At 44.2% G+C, this 17,308-nt stretch overlaps 1 protein-coding gene across 8 annotated transcripts in view; it reads left to right on the forward strand.

Moving 5' to 3' along the window:
* The window catches only part of Zbtb38 (zinc finger and BTB domain containing 38), a 65,980-nt gene extending 54,493 nt beyond the window's left edge, over positions 1-11,487 (forward strand). For all 8 annotated transcript variants that reach the window (XM_052187592.1, XM_052187593.1, XM_052187595.1 and 5 more), the window contains one exon: positions 5,343-11,487. In XM_052187592.1, the coding sequence (XP_052043552.1) occupies positions 5,343-8,915 (3,573 nt within the window). In that variant the 3' untranslated portion in view covers positions 8,916-11,487. The remainder of the gene's footprint in view (positions 1-5,342) is intronic.
* Positions 11,488-17,308: the final 5,821 nt, after the last annotated feature.

A 17,308-nucleotide genomic window follows, 5' to 3' on the forward strand; every position in this document is an offset into this window, starting at 1 on the left:
ATGATTTCTTAAAAGTTGGTTTCAACAGTGATTCTGAACCTGCTTTACATGTAAGTCTCCTAGTATCTTTTGTACCTTTTAACACATGCGTTATTTTGGTTTTAAGATTTATTTATTTTATGTATGTGGGCACACTTCTCTTCAGACACACCAGAAGAGGGCATCAGATCCCAATATAGCAACCACCATGTGGTTGCTGGGAATTGAACTCAGGACCTCTGGAAGAACAGTCAGGGCTCTTAACCACAGAGCCATCTCCCCAGCATGCAGTCTACACTATTTAAGTGTTTTACATATACCACTTTGATTTATCACACAGAATGCTTACACACACACACACACACACACACACGTCTTAAGAATAAAAGTTAATACAATGATTATTTTTACTCCTTCCATTGGGTATGTCTGGCATGGTGTCTACCGAGGTACCAGCACCTACCTGTCATCCCTTGCCACAGACTACGCTTTTCAACACACCACTCTATATCATCACGAAGTAGTTTCAATCTCACAAATCTGGAAATTGTTTTAGGCAGCCCAGAGGCCCTTGAAACATGCTTTTACAGCCAGGCTTAAAGGAATAAAGTTGGCAAGAACTAATTTCTATTTTCCTCTTAATTATGCCCCCAGTAGAGTAGAATTGGGCTCTTTGGTCTGATTTTTAAGGCTCTCCCTTGGGAGGTTCTGTTGGCACAGTGTGTATAGTAAGTCATTTGTTCAAATTGCTCTCTGCTCATCATAAACATAGCCAGCATGCCCCATGCTATAGCTACAGAGAGGACAAAGCTGGGCGACATTGTTCCTGCACTTTAGGGACTCATGAAGAAAGATACAAATATATCTGTGAACAAACATATCTGTCTCAGATGCTCTGACAAAGGCATGAACACACAACCAGAAATCCGAGAAGCCGGAGGCTGCTCAGACGAGCTATTCCTTGAGGTGGGTGTGTCTAAAGACTGCCAAGGAGAGCTCTAAACTGGAGGAGGAGCAGACCTTAAGAGGAAGAAAGCAAGATGTACACAGGAAGTAGAGGTCTTCCAAAGTTTATGACAAAGGCAGGCGGTCCATGAAGGGGAGATGTGCTGATTGGACATGGGTAAGACAGGAAGGCCACGAGGGAGCAGTGGCATGGAGACTGCTGCCTCTGACCATTTGAAGCTACTATGAGAAGAAATTTGTTTCCTTTTTTATAAAGTAGACAATTCTGAAGCTGTGACTATCGGTCACTCAGTTAAGTTTACTCCACAAACATGGAGACCCAAGTTTGACCCCATTACCCATAAAGCAAGTTGGGCATGCTTGCAGTCCCAGCGCTGAGGTATATCCTTGGAACTGGCATGGTCTAAACAATGAGTCCTAAGTCCCAATGAGAGAGCTGCCTCAGAACACGAAATAGATGGCTCCTTAGGGACAATGCCGGAGATTGACCTCTGACCTCTACTCCACGTGGGCATGCACACACAGGCCAAGAACCCCCCAATATATGCATCTGTACACACACATGAACATACACACACAGGTAGTTAATTTTGAAAGAAAATATAGCAAAATAATTTTATTACTTATATTTACTTACTTGTTAGATTTACCTGTTTTTAAACTGGTTCCCCCACGTACCCCAGGCTGGTCTTGAACTTACGGTCTTCTTGCCTTAGCCTCCTAAGTGCTAGGATTACAAATTTACAAGTGTGTAGCAAGGAACCTGGTCTTGCAAAGTCATGTTGGTCATGGGAAGTATCTAACTTAGGTGGCCGTGCTTATGCTACATGTATGTGTATGTGTTCTGTAGACCTGCAGTGTGGCAGGAGATAAGCCAGCAGGAGAGCCCCAGTATGTTGATTAACTAGAATGTCCCTGTGACATACTCAAATAAGGTATAGTTTATGTTAACACACGCAAAATTTTTATATTGAAGTTTATAGAACTATATATACTGTTTACATAGGTATGTAAATATAGAGTGACTTCATCTTTTGGGGATTGGGTCCCAATGTATGCTATTTCCCTGACATAGTTATTAACACTTCTTTTTTTTCTCTAGTGCCCTATTTTGAGTGCTGAATAATTCACCCTATTTCTATATCTGTACTTATAAAATAGAAGTATAATATATAATATATATATTATATTCATTTAACATATATTCATTTAAATGTTCATATATATTCATGCATTCATACATGCCTGTCTATATACATATATGTATTTATATATTTAGAAGGTGATTTTATTTATTTATTTATTTATTTATTTATTTATTTGGTTTTTCAAGACAGTTTCTCTGTGTAGCCCTGGCTGTCCTGGAATTCACTCAGTAGACAAGGCTGGCCTTGAACTCAGAGAGATCCACCTGCCTCTATCTCTGGAGCACTGGAGTTAAAGGCACTGCCCAGCAAAAAGTGCTTTAAAAGTTAGTCTGGACAAACTTGGGGCTTATGCGATGGCTCAACAGATATCAAGGCAATTGTGAGGCAAGGCTGACGACCTGAGTTCAATCCCTGGGACACACACAAGAATGAAGAGAAGAAACAACTCCGCAAAAGTGTCCCCTGCCATCCATGTGAGCTATCAAAACACACACACACACACACACACACACACACACACACGATAAGAGTGAACAGACTCAGGAGAACCGCACAGGAGTAGTGACAGTTCTCTAGCTACAGATTGTTTTAATATTGGCTCACTTAAATCTTTATATCTAGAATGTTTTTATTAGCCTTTTAAAATATTTTTTATTTTTTGTGTATGGATGCTTTGCCTACATGTATATCTGTGTTACCACATGTGTGTCAAGTGCCCACAAAGGCCAGAAGAGGGCATCATATTCCCCAGAACTGGAGTTAAGGACAGTTGTGCACTGCCGTGTAGGTGCTGAGAATCAAACATGGCTCTCTGCTAAGCCAGCCCTGTCCCCACCCCCAGCCTCTTCACGATTCTTTATCTCAGTAACACTGCTGAGACCTACAAACTTGTTGCATGAAACCCTTTTTAGAAAACATTTTAGTGATTATACGTAAATTGAACCTTATCTTCTTTCTGACTTACACTTTTTGTTGCAAAATCTATCGTGGGCATTCTCTGTGCAGAGGCTCCTGTGGGTTCAGTTACTCTCTGGGAGAACTCTGGAGAGGTTGCTGTGAAGTGCTTGCATCTGTAATGTCAGAGTATACAGACCTCCTCCCCTTCAGAGCTGCTGAACATCCTGCTTCCTTTGCTGCTATTGTGACAAACCATTCTCTCTATGTTAGACTGACAAGATCATTCAGCTGCCACCACCCACACAGTGGTATAAGAACAGGTGGTCAGTCCTGATTGTCAGCCTGACTGGGATGAGATGTGTGGAGGAAATTTGTAAAGCATGGCTCCGCATGCATCAGAAAGGATAAGAGGGAAGATGCACCTGACTGTGGGCAGCGCCAGCCTGGGAGCTTAACTAGAGTAAAGGCCAGGGAAGAAGAAAGCTAGCTAGCCCAGGCTTCCCCTCCCCCCACTCTCCCCTTCCCCCTCTCCTCTCTCTCTTCCCTCCTCCTCCTACCTCCATCTGTCAGTTGCCCTGAACTGCCACCCTCTCTTCTACAATCCACTAAACCCTTTGAACCATTGTTTCTTGCGCATTTCACAACAGTAACAATCTAAAGAGGGTAACTTGTGCACACGACCTGCACGACGTTTTTAGGCCATCCAAGAGCCTTCCAGTTGTTCTAACTTCAGAAGCTGTGATGAGACTCAGTTGTCACAGACTTAGAGACATATTTGCCTGGCCTACTGTTTTGTCATCTCTTTGTTTGCCTTTAGTATTCCACAGGGTTTGTTTTAAAAACTCTAGTCTAGTCTGGTTATAATAAAGGGGGAATCAAATCAAGAGTAGGCCGCTTCTTCCTAGGCCATGTGTGGAAGGGAGGCAGGGTGTCCTGGCGGTCAGACAGTTACACACATTGCTACTCAGAAGAGAAGTGCCTCAGAGGGACATGTCAGAATGACTCCTTCCACTCTTGCTGCTTCTCCAAGCAGATAACCCTCACATAAAGGTACCAGTCACTTATGGGAAGCTTTTAAAAATAAATTGATAGGGGCTGGAGAGATGGCTCAGTGGTTAAGAGCACTGACTGCCCTTCCAAAGGTCCTGAGTTCAAATCCCAGCAACCACAAGGTGGCTTACGACCATCTGTAATGAGATCTAATGACCTCTTCTGGTATGTCTGAAAACAGCTACAGTGTACTCACATATAATAAGTATCTTAATAAATAAATAAATCTTTAAAAAAATAACTTAACAAATTATTTCTGCTTTATGAATTATGTTTGGGTCAGATTACCAAGGTTATCTTTGAAAACATATAGAAGAGACTGAGGTTGCCTTTGACCAGCATTTAGAGGCTAGGGATTCAGTCCTCAGCAACATACACACACACACACACACACACACACATATACATAAGCAATCACATGCACACACATGCGTATACATCAAATGAAGCCAGGTGTGTTGACGAATGCCTTCACACCTAGTGTAAAGGACACATACACATAGCCAAGACTTTGCAGAAGGCAGGGGAAGAAATCCTGGGAGGAGTTCCAACTACCGCTACTTGCAATGGCCTGAGAAACAGTCTGGGAAAGAAGAAAGCTGGCCTTCTGTTGACTTCCAGAGGCAGGCTGATCTCTGTGACCTCAATGCCAGCCTATATAAACTATATAAACTAGTTCCAGGAGGCCAGTAGGGCTTGGGATGTGCCTCCCTTAGCACATGTGATAGCCTGGCTTTAATCCATAGGTCATGGAATATCAGGGAAGAACATTTGAAAGAAGACAGAGGTAGGTGGATCTCTGAGTTCAAGGCCAGCTTTGTCTAGATAACAAGCTGCAAGCTAGTTGGGGGAAAATAGTAAGAGCTTGTGTTAAGGGGGGGAAGTCAGGTGAAACGTGGACGCTTCTAAAAGACCGTGAAGCCGCTCAGCTCTAGAGTCTCCATGCAGCAGCCTCGGGTGGGGACACCCTTTCTGCTTGGACATGCAGAAACGTGTCCTCCCCATATTTGGACATACACATAGCCAAGACTTTGCAGAAGGCAAGGGAAGGAATCCTGGGAGCATTTCCAACTACAGCTACTTGCAATGGCATGAGAAACAGTCTGGGGAAAGAAGAAGACTGGCCTTCTGTTGACTTCCAAGTCTTAGGGAAAACAACAGGATGAGATAAATGTCCGAGTTCTTACGTGTAAGACAAACAGACAAACACCCCCCCCCCCCAGTTTTCCCAGAAGTAACACACAGCCTAGAAATGACCATGGCACCTATGGGAGGCCCCTGACCATTTCTTTCTTGTTTCAGATGACAGTCATGTCCCTCTCCAGGGACTTCAAGGACGACTTTCACAGTGACACGGTGCTCTCCATCTTAAATGAGCAGCGCATTCGGGGCATCTTGTGTGATGTCACCATCATCGTGGAAGATACCAAGTTTAAAGCCCACAGCAATGTCCTGGCTGCCTCAAGCCTTTATTTCAAAAACATCTTTTGGAGCCATACGATCTGCATTTCTAGTCACGTGTTGGAGCTGGATGATCTGAAAGCCGAAGTGTTTACAGAGATACTTAATTATATCTACAGCTCCACCGTTGTGGTCAAGAGACAAGAAACTGTCACTGATCTTGCAGCTGCAGGGAAAAAGCTGGGAATATCATTCTTAGAAGACCTTAGTGACCGCAACTTCTCAAATTCCCCGGGTCCTTACGTAGTCTGCATTACTGAAAAGGGTGTGGTTAAAGAAGAAAAAAATGAAAAAAGGCACGAAGAACCAGCTGTCACTAATGGGCCGAGGATCACAAACGCATTTTCCATCATTGAAACGGACAACAGTAATAACATGTTTTCTCCCCTGGACTTGAGAGCAAGCTTCAAAAAAGTGTCCGATTCCATGAGAACAGCCAGCCTTTGCCAGGAGAGAACCGGTGTCTGCCATGAGGCGGGGCCTGTCCGCACGCTTGCTGAGCACTCGTATGCCGTTTCTTCCATCACCGAGGCCTATAGGGGTCAGCCTCTGAGGGAAAATGACAGCAGTTCATCTGGTAAAACAGGAAAAGACAATGGTGAAGCTCTTGCCACAAAAGCAAAGCCATGCCGAAAGCCAAAGACCCAAACCCAGGATTCTGACTCAACCACAGAGATTATGCCACTCCCTCTAGTCACCTGCCCAGTGGTGAATGAAGAAAGAAGCCCGCAGCCAGCTCCAACTCTGTCATACTCAGAACCTCCCAGCAATGAAGGAGATATCCATTTTCCCAGGGAAGATGAAAACCAACCCTCTGATCCTCCTGGTCCGCCAGCAGCAGAGGTCCCGCCTCTCATTTATAATTGCAGCTGTTGTTCCAAATCTTTTGACAGCAGTACGCTGCTCAGTGCCCACATGCAGCTCCACAAGCCGGCCCAGGAGCCGCTTGTATGCAAGTACTGCAACAAGCAGTTCACCACCGTCAACAGGCTGGACCGGCACGAGCAGATCTGCATGAGGTCTAGCCACGTGCCCATCCCAGGAGGAAACCAACCATTTTTAGAAAACTACCCCACTATTGGGCAAGATGGAAGTTCATTCACAAGCCCAGAATCATTATTACCAGAAAATAGGATTGGTGAACTCTCCAGCGCTGGGAGTGCCTTGTCAGACACGGACCACATAGTGAAATTTGTAAACGGGCAGATGCTCTACAGCTGCACCGTGTGCAAACGTAGCTACGTGACTCTGTCCAGCCTCCGAAGGCATGCAAATGTTCACTCGTGGAGAAGAACATACCCCTGCCATTACTGCAACAAGGTCTTTGCACTGGCTGAGTACAGGACACGACATGAAATCTGGCACACCGGAGAGAGGCGGTACCAGTGTATTTTCTGTCTTGAAACTTTTATGACCTACTACATACTAAAAAACCATCAGAAATCTTTTCATGCCATAGATCACAGACTCTCTATCAATAAAAAGACAGCAAATGGAGGCTTGAAGCCCACTGTCTATCCATACAAACTTTACAGGCTCTTGCCCATGAGATGCAAGAGAGCTCCTTATAAGAGCTACCGGAGTTCTTCCTACGTAAGCATTCAAGGAAACAGTCAAAGGGCAGAATCTGCCCCCGATCCATTCATTGTGCCACATCTGCAAAGCTCTGAAATGCCCACACTGGACTTCCAAGATGGCAGAAACACACTGACCAGCAGTCCTGCTATCCTAATGGAAACACCTTCACGGCAGGGCACACCCACTTCTGCCAAAGTAAAAAATGCAGAAGGCATCAAATGGAGGAAGCAGGCAGTGAAAACCAATCTTGTTGCTAACTTCGATTCAACTGAGGTGTCAGTTTCTTCTGCTGGAAGCACTGTCAGCGCCACTCTACAGGCAGAGCCCGTGTGTGTCTCATCTGTGGGCAATGGCAGCGAACACCCGGCCTCTGTGATCAGCTACGGCGGCTCAGTGCCCTCTGTCATTGTGCACAGCAGCCAGTTCTCCTCGGTGATCAAGCACAGCAACACCATTGCTAGCCTGACCAACAGCAACCCCAAGTCCCCTTCACAGCCAGTGGTCAGTCCATCCCCGATCAAGGACAGCAAGCCTGAGGCAGATAAAGCCAGTAAGCTTGCAAGCAGACCCAAAAGCATTAAGGAGAGAAAGAAAGCTGTTCCATGTAATAGAGGAGAAATAACAGAGGAGGCAAAATATGTTGCTGATCACGGAGGGTCTTCAGGCAAAACCACAGACGTCGCCGAAGAAACCAGTAAGATTGAAACTTATATCGCAAAACCTGCTCTGCCCGGTACCTCCACAAATAGTAATGTCGCACCCCTTTGCCAAATAACAGTGAAAATTGGGAACGAAGCCATCGTGAAAAGGCATATTCTTGGGTCTAAGCTGTTTTACAAAAGAGGGAGAAAACCTAAGTATCAAATTCAGGAGGAGACGTTGCCTCGGGAGAGTGACCCAGAAACCCATGGAGACAGCCCTCTTGGGCTTTGCCAGGCTGAGTGCGTAGATATGAGTGAGGCATTTGATGAAGTGAGTGACCAGGACTCTACTGATAAGCCGTGGCGCCCATACTATAACTACAAGCCCAAGAAGAAATCCAAACAGTTGAGAAAAATGAGGAAAGTCAAGTGGAGGAAGGAGCGGAGGAGCAGAAGCCCCGTCCGTCGGCGCAGATACCCAGCCGAGCTGGATCGTGCAGAAGGGAAACTACCTCCGGATGAGGCCTTCGAAGGAGATGAGAATAAAGAGATGCCCACGTTGCAGTGCGAGCTCTGTGATGGCGGCGACAGAGCGTCAGCGGCGGGAGCGGAAGGCAAGCCCCACCAGCATCTCACGCTGAAGCCTTACATCTGCGAGCTCTGTGCAAAGCAGTTCCAGAGCTCCTCCACGCTCAAGATGCACATGAGATGCCACACTGGAGAGAAGCCGTACCAGTGCAAGACCTGTGGGCGGTGCTTCTCGGTGCAGGGGAACCTGCAGAAGCACGAGCGCATTCACCTGGGCGTGAAGGAGTTCGTCTGCCAGTACTGTAGCAAGGCGTTCACACTGAACGAGACCCTCAAGATCCACGAAAGGATCCACACTGGGGAGAAGCGCTACCACTGCCAGTTCTGCTTTCAGGGTTTCTTGTATCTCTCCACAAAAAGGAACCACGAGCGGAGGCATGTTCGAGAGCATGATGGGAAAGGCTTTGCTTGCTTCCAGTGCCCCAAAATATGCAAAACAGCTGCTGCCCTCAGAATGCACCAAAAGAAACACTTATTCAAGACCTTAACTAAGCAAGAGGAAACAGATGACATGTGCCATGATCTCATGGAGAGTCAACTTTGCACTGATTCGGAAGACAGCGACCAAAAGGATGACATAAAAACCTTTGCTGAAAATGTCCTTTGACTGACAACAGTTAGTCTTCGCAAATGTTTGTGATTTTTTTTATTTTTTTATTTTTTAGTTTTTTAAGCTAAGTTTGTTCACATAATAGTCACAAAGGATGGGGGTGTTAATTTTCACTTGTGTAAACTCCAAAAAAAAAGGATCCTAACAATCTATTTTGGGTTTTATCATTCACATCACACAGAATGCATAAAAACAAAATAGCTGAATCCTCTAACAACCCCAGTATTTTGTGAAGGCTAATGAAGTTCTTAGCTGTGGGATTTTGAACCCGAATTTAGCCTAATTTAGACCTTTCTCATGAGCACTAACTAATGAGGTCTGCTGAACTGTTGTTAGTCACTGGAGAGAGCAAGGGTCAGGATCCTGACGAGAGCGTCTGTGAGACATGCTAAGCGAGCTCTGACAGTATTTATTGCCACTGAGTTTCTGCACTATTAATCTTTGGTAAATTAATGGGTATTTACAAAATACTTAACAATATAACTGAAAATATGTAATGGATAACCTAAAGTAGGACATTCACATGTCATCTAGAAATACTTTTCTGCAACCTAAACCTTGTAAAATCCATATATGGATCACTGTAATATTTAGCTGTCTGTATGTCCCTTGTAGAGAATTATAATGGGCAGTAGGCCTCGGAGAGCAAGGACTGCTATAACACCAGCAGAGCATTTGGAATCTGACTGACAAGCATGCGTGTCATTCTCGGGGGAATGCTGTGCTGTCCTCTTCAAGTATGGCCAAGCTGTTCCTAGAACTGGTCCACTCAAGTCACACAGAACATAGGTCATGCCTTATCTATGGGGAAAGCCTTCCCAAACTTACCTGAGATTACCTATGCTGTATAATCCTCTACAGTGGCCTCACCTCAGAGAATGAAGAATGGTCAGATTCTTCAGAACTCTCTGCAGTCTTCCAGTCATCCCAAGGCCATGGATGTTGGGGGCTACCACACCCAGACTTAAGGGGTCAAATAATCCTGATACTTCCCTTTCCACTGAAGCAGCATGCAGGAGGTTGAGGGCAAGACACCTCTGTGGTAATCAAGTCTCAGGCACTCGGAAACGGCAGAAAGCCTAATTCCTCAATTTTACACCTTCTTGGAGATAATGCAGCCCACAGGTACACAGTAGTTAAAAGGACAAGACTCCCCTCCCACACTGATACCATGAGGACAAGAGGACCTGGTGACCTTCTTTGCCTCTAACAACAGCTTTGTTTTTGAGGGACGGGGAGATAGAATGAGGAAGGACATTCTGCCCCTTACAGACATGACTCGGAAGCATCCACCAGGCCAAGATGCTCTGTCTCCATGTTTGCAGGCATTAGCCCCACTTCCATTCTAAGTCATTTTTGTATTAACACAGACTGTCAACATTGCCCTCAGAAGTCTGCTTGCCCTACAAGTATTTTTACTGTGAACTAGGACCCTGGAAAGCTGGAACTCAAGGGATTCTTACTGCTAAGCCTGCAGGATAGGAAGGAGGGAGAAGGAGGGAGAACACAGCCTCTTCCTGCACCAGGATGGGCAAAATTCAGGAAGTTCACACAGCCATTCCTGTTCACTGGATTTCCTAGGTGGAAAGCCAAGGCTGGAAGGTTATCCGAGGACTCCAGTTTCTCACACCAAATGTTGTGTTGTCTCCACAAAGAAGGTCTAGTGTGGTCTGGGGTAGGCAAGAAAACATGCAAACACCCAGGAAAAAAGGACATGATTCAAGGTGACCTTTGATACTGTAGCACTTCGATGTTAACCCCAGTTTGTATCTGCACTTCTCGTTTGTTCGCCTGCTTTTACCTACATACAGTGTTATATACTAGAGGACACGGGGACTGCGAGCAAATCGAGCTTTGTTTTGTCCGTTGTATATATGTACACCCACACCATTTGTGTTTTGTTGAGATAGTCACAAAGGGCTTATGAAAATCACTTTTGAGTTAATAACTAGATAACAAGCAATCCTGTGATCCACTGATTTGTTTTATCTCGGTTATGATTATAAAACAATTATGGATTTAAGTTGTTTTGATTTAACTCCAAATATAATGATATGTATTGATGTCTCCCAGCCCTTATATGTGGATATTTTTTAAGTGGACTTGTATGCTGATAATTCTAGACCAAAGTAAATATGGCAGAATATTTATACATACAAATAATTTTGCAAATATTTTCTATAATTGTATTATTCGTTTAAAATGTTAATAGCTTGTGTTAGTTTCAGGGAGGGGTGTATATTTTGATAAAATACTTGACTTTGTAATTCTGTATATTCTATACAATTTATAGAAGAGCCATTTTAAGACAACTGGTTATGGTTTTTTGTTTTTGTTGATTGTGTAAATGTTATGAGTGGTTTAAGTTTGCATCGAGTACATACCGACCAAGTAGGATTGACGTGTAAACAGTGAACATGCTCTATGCCATACGAGATATTGTAACTTGCTGTTTTAGCATCTGTATTTTGGCTAGGAAACATGATTAAATGCAGATGTTAAGGGTTGGAAAGGTCTAATTTTATTTTTAGAAATAATAAATATAAATTTGTTTTGCTTGATTAAAATAGCTTATTCCTATATTAAGTCTCCTTTTTAAATGACTTACTGTTAATTCTTCTCTGCAGCTATTTCATCTTTGTGGGTCATGGTTTTGTTCCATACAATACTCATTCAATATAATTGTTTCCTTGCTTATATTTCATGGAACCTACCTGCATAGGACTCATAAACTGTGATATTAAAATAGGGACCAAACATGGTGGCAGATTCATTTAATCCCAGCACTCAGGAGGCAGAGGCAGGCAGAACTGAGTTTGAAGTCAGCTGGTCTATGTAATGAATTGAATTCCGGGCCAGTCAGAGCCACCAAAACCAACCAACCAACCAACCAACCAAAAAAAAACTGAGTAAGAGACATCAAATGCTTCTAGTAAATGGGTGCTGTGGAGAAGCCAAATGTTATGGTACCTCAAAGTGAAATCCTCACTTGGAAGTATTACAGAAAACAAATATTTACTGAACCCAGAAGCTTAGCAATGTCTTTGGATCTAGGCAGTCATTATTAACCCCGAGCTCTGAAGGGATCCCCATTACCTGTTTTGTAGTGACTAGTGACAGTGCCACAGCTAAGCAGGGGCTTTGAATGTCCTTGCTTATGACACACTGGAAAGTGAGGGGACAAGACCAAGTCCTGTGGCTTTGGGATGCTCTAGTCCACTGGCTCTCAGCCTCCCTAACGCCGCCGTCCTCATGTTGTGCTAACCATAAAATTATCTTCATTACTTCTTCAGAACTGTAATTTTGCTACTCCTGTGAATTGCAATGTAAATATCTGTGTTTTCTGATGGTCTTAGGTGACCTCTGGGAAAGGGTCCTTCCACCCTTAAAGGGTTCACGGCTTACAGGTTGAGAACCACTGTTTTGTAGACGTCTGTGAAAATGGGCTTAAAGGAGACGCTTTCCAGACTGGTGTCCTGTATCCTGAGTGCTGAGTTGCTCTTGTGGGCCAGGGATATTTTGCCCCACAAACCTGCTTCCAAGACAGTGGAGTGAAGCTATGGCTGCGTGTCGCTATCAGCCAGCAATATTTCACGTGTAAAGAATCCCATTGCCACAGACTAACCTTAGCCAATTATCCTGTAGCAAACACAGGCAGTCATGAGGGAAATGTGCAAAGAGGGTTCCAGGTTCCAGGCTCGGCAAATACAATCCACCAACACAAAGAAATTCAGATTTTTTTTTTTTTTTACACTTACAAGTGGCTTCTTGTAGCATCACTTTTCTATTTGAAGGGCAGACAAACCAGATTTACTTCAAAACTGATCACTGTTATCACTGCCTTTTAAAAATGCATTATCTTGGGCTGGAGAGAGATGGCTCAGTGGTTAAGAGCACTGACTGCTCTTCCAAAGGTCCTAAGTTCAATTCCCAGCAACCATGTAGTGGCTCACAATTATCCGTAATGGGATCCGATGCCCTATCCTGGTGTGTCTGAAGACAGCGACAATGTACTCACATACATTAAATAAATTAATAAATAAAATTTTAATGCATTATCTAGTTGTATAACATTTTAAACAGTGAAGCAGCTTGTATCCGGGCGTGATGGCACATATTTTTGATTCTTGCAGGGAGGCAGAGGCAGGTTTAATTTAGTTTACTGTTTAGTAAACTGTGAGTTTAATTGAGACCAGCCTGATCTACATAGTGAGTTCCAGGACAGCCAGGGTTATTCAGAGAGACGCTGTCAAAAAAGTAAGAGCTGGTAACGATTAGGAAAGCACCCACATTAAAAGCATTTAAAACAGATCAGATGAGGCAACACCTTTGCTACATATTTTTAAGCACATTTGAGTCAGCACCTGGTTGGTGTAGCTTTTTTATGACCCTCACTCTCAACAGTGGCAAGAATATCTCCACTTAGATTGTTGTCTATATCTGAGAACTTTTTACCGTCTCTCTCACCAAACTCTGGCCATCTGTTGATTTTACCTTCTGGTAAAAATTCTTTTTCCCTCCCTAGTTTACACCCTTTGACTCCAATTATTCACTGCAATACGGTCACTGAGCAGACATGTTGGCATGCAGTAATCTCTCCAATTATAGACAATGGATGAAAAGCCCAGTCATACTAGAATTGCTATATTTATTAGTTTGCAATAGCAAAGGTGTCAATTCTTTGAAATGTTTTTGTGTGCCAAGAAGATGCTTAGTAAAAGCACCTGCAGTCAAGTCTAACCACTGGATTTGATCCCCAGGAGCCACACGGAGGAAGGGGAAGGCTGAAGAGTGTTCTCTGACCTCCACAGGAGATGTGACACAACACACACACACACACACACACACACTGGTCTTTGCTACTTTGTGGGTTCTTCTTTTCCCCACCCTTTATCTCCTAAATTCACCTCCTATCATATCTCCTAACATTTCACCTCCTATCACTAGATAGGAGAAAAAGAAAGATAAAGGAGAGAGATCCCTGAAATCTAAGATTTCTTCTTTGAGCACGACTACTAACAAGCCACATCCAACCCCACCTCTCAGGACCCTAGCATTGTATACCCTCTAAAAAGTTCCCAGAACTCCAAACATCACACAGTTTCAGATACTATCTGCAACTGGCAAAACCATGCCTCTGCTAGAGCATGAGGCAAATCATAGTCAGCTGCTGCAAACAGTCCAAAGCAGCCCCTCATCCCCCTACCGAGATTAAAACAAAAGCATATTCTTATACTATTTCTGTGTTTAAAAAAAATCTAGAATTGTCAACACACACACACACACACACACACACACACACACACACTGTAATACAAATATTTTTAATGTTTCTAAAAAAAACCAAAAAAAAAAGTTAGTCTTCTGATAAAAGTTAACCCTTCCAAGTAATTATAGGCATAGGTTATACTTAACTAAACAAACAAACAAACAAACAAAAAACTTTGTAGGTAGAGATAAAATCTGGACCAGTTCTATTATTAGAATTTTTTTTCCTGCCTGTTTGGTTTTGAGTTGGGTTTTTAAAAACAGTCCGGCTATGTAGCCTAGGCTGGCTGTGTAGCCCAGACTTGTCTCAAGCCCAAGATCCTCCTCCTTCCACTCCCCATATACCGTGATCACAGGTGTGGGTTATCACGTGGCCTTAAAATATACTTAATTCTTAGCACTGTGCATTTTATCAAGACTTGGGCCACATATATATGAAGCAGCATGTATGCATGTTCCATGTTCTTAAGTCTCCTGAAGAAGGCTGATGAAGCAACAGAGAATTAGGAATTAGAATCAGAGTTCCCAAGGGTTCAAAACCAGAGAAAAAAGAAGACAGGGCCCCTACCTTAAGCTCGGGTCCCATTGGTATGATGGGGACAAAGGAACTGTAGGTGGATGCAAAAGCCTGTGTTTGGGTGAGCCTGGACAGGCAAAGGACACAGCAGATCTCTGTGGACCTTAACACAGCACTGAAGTTCTCTTCTGACACATGGGGCTGCGGTGGATGGGGGGACTGAGTGGCAAGGGGATGTGGTCAGAGAGGTACCAAAGATCCCAAAGTAAGTAAGACCCCTTAGGAGGGCTTGTACAGAAAGGGAATGGATCTGGTGCATTTGAGAATCACTTCTTACTGCAGTGTTGTGAACAGACCACCAGACAGGAAGGCTGGAGACAGGAGAGCAGATGAGGGATTGTGAGTGCATGGGTGGAAGGAGGTGGTGACTTAGACAAGGTGTAAATGAAAAGAAGGACGTGTTGCATTTTGGACATATTTTCAGATCTTTTGATGTGGACATTTTCAAATGTGCAGCTCCCATATACCCATAATCCTATGCAAGTAACTCAACACCAATCATGACTTAGCTGTACCCTGTCCTGTTCTCCCTCTCCACTGAAGCAGGGCCTCAGTGCAGCATATGATTTCATATATGCTAATGCCTCTATGCTCATTCTAAAAAGTAAGTGAGGGGGGGTAGAGGGATGGCTCAACGGTTTAGAGCACTGGCTGCTTTTTCAGAGGACCTGAGTTCAATTCCCAGCACCCACACGGTAGCTTTCAACCATTGGAACCACAGATCCAGGGGTTCTGATGTCCTATTCTGGCCTTCTCGGGCACTAGGAATGTGTGTGAAGTGCCATACCTCATGCAGGCAAAACACTCAGACACATAAGATAAATAAGACTAAAAAAATGTTTTTTTTTTTAATTAATAGTTACCAGCTTGGAAGATGGTTGTTAATGAAGTGCTTGTCGCTCAAGCCTGACAAGCTGACTTTGGCTTCTCAGTCGCCATGTAAAAACTGCACGCATGCCTCTTGAGTTCTAGAGAACAAGAGTTCTGGGGAGACAGAGACAGACGGGATCCTTGAGATTCACTGGCCAGCCAGCCCAGCCAAATCAGTGAGCTCCAGACTCAGAAAGGGAGTCATGTGTATGCACACACACCACACACACACACACACACACACACACACACACATGTGCACATACATATCACACCAAACAATGTTACTTCATATTAAATTTCATCAGCTCAAAAAAAATTTTTTTTAATCTTGGACTATCGTGACATGCCTGGGTATGAGGGCATGAAGAAGACAGGCACTATTTCAGAAAAGCTGGGCTGAGCAGGTGATGCATCGGCAGCAGCCGGGAAACTCAAATGTGTTTATTAAACACAGCACACAGGAGGCGGTGGGTTAGCTCATCTCCATAGGGTCCTCTGTGGGAGGCAGTGTGCCCTGAAGTCATCTGGGAGAGGGAAAGCTCTGGGTGATACTGTACACAGGACCAAAGCTACACATGGGGGACCAGGGCAAGACCTGCCATAGGCCTGCGGCTCATGGGTGACCTCATGTCAACTATACACGTTTTCCCGGACTTGCACTGCTCCCCGGACTTGCACTGCTCCCCCAGGGAGATGGCTTAGTGGTTAGCAGCATGCTGTTCTTGAGAAGGACCAAAATTTGATTCCCATCACCCATGTCAGGGAGCTCCGAAGCACCCGTGACTTCAGCTACAGGGATCCCAAGGCCTGGCCTGTGCAGGATCTCCTGCCTGTAACTACAGCTACAAAGGATCCAAAGTCCCAGGCTCTGCGGAACCTGCACTCACAGGAACAGACCCTCTCCTGCCTGTAACTCCAGCTACAGGGATCCCAAGCTCCAGGCTCTGCGGAACCTGCACTCACAGGAACAGATCCTCTCTCTTGTAGTCACTTCATATATACACATGACTAGAAATGATATACATAAATCTTAAAACATCCTATTCTCATAACTTCCATTTTTTAAATAATTTGAATGAGAATCCAGTGAGGTCTGGGGCCTAATTTCCTGATCATTAGACTCCCCTCTCCATTTTTCTCCCCTTTTAAATTTAGTCATAAGGAAATGAGGCGGTTCACAATGTTGGAATCCCCCCCCCAAAAAAAGCCGGGTGGTGGTGGCGCACGCCTTTAATCCCAGCACTTGGGAGGTAGAGGCAGGAGGATTTCTGAGTTTGAGGCCAGCCTGGTCTACAGAGTGAGTTCCAGAACAGCCAGGGCTACACAGAGAAACCCTGTCTCGAAAAACCAAAAACAAACAAAACCAACCAAACAAACAACAACAACAAAAAACCCTCAGTGGAACCACATTCTTCCGTTAGGAAGCACACAGCACTGAAGGCACTGAGTATATCTGAAGATAGATTTAACAGTAGGTGATAGTGTTTAGGTACCAGGAGGTAAGAAAAACACAAAGCAAGGATAACTCTTTTAGTTTTCAACTTGGACAATTGGAAGAATGGGATTGCCTACAGACCACTAGTCACGTGGTCAGAGATTCTAATGAGACTGGCACCAGGTTACTGAAGCACAAGTGAGTTAGGTACTGAGATTCCCGGAGAAGCAGAGAGCA

Source organism: Apodemus sylvaticus, chromosome 7 (genome assembly GCF_947179515.1).
Source record: "Apodemus sylvaticus chromosome 7, mApoSyl1.1, whole genome shotgun sequence".
NCBI classification, from domain to species: domain Eukaryota; kingdom Metazoa; phylum Chordata; class Mammalia; order Rodentia; family Muridae; genus Apodemus; species Apodemus sylvaticus.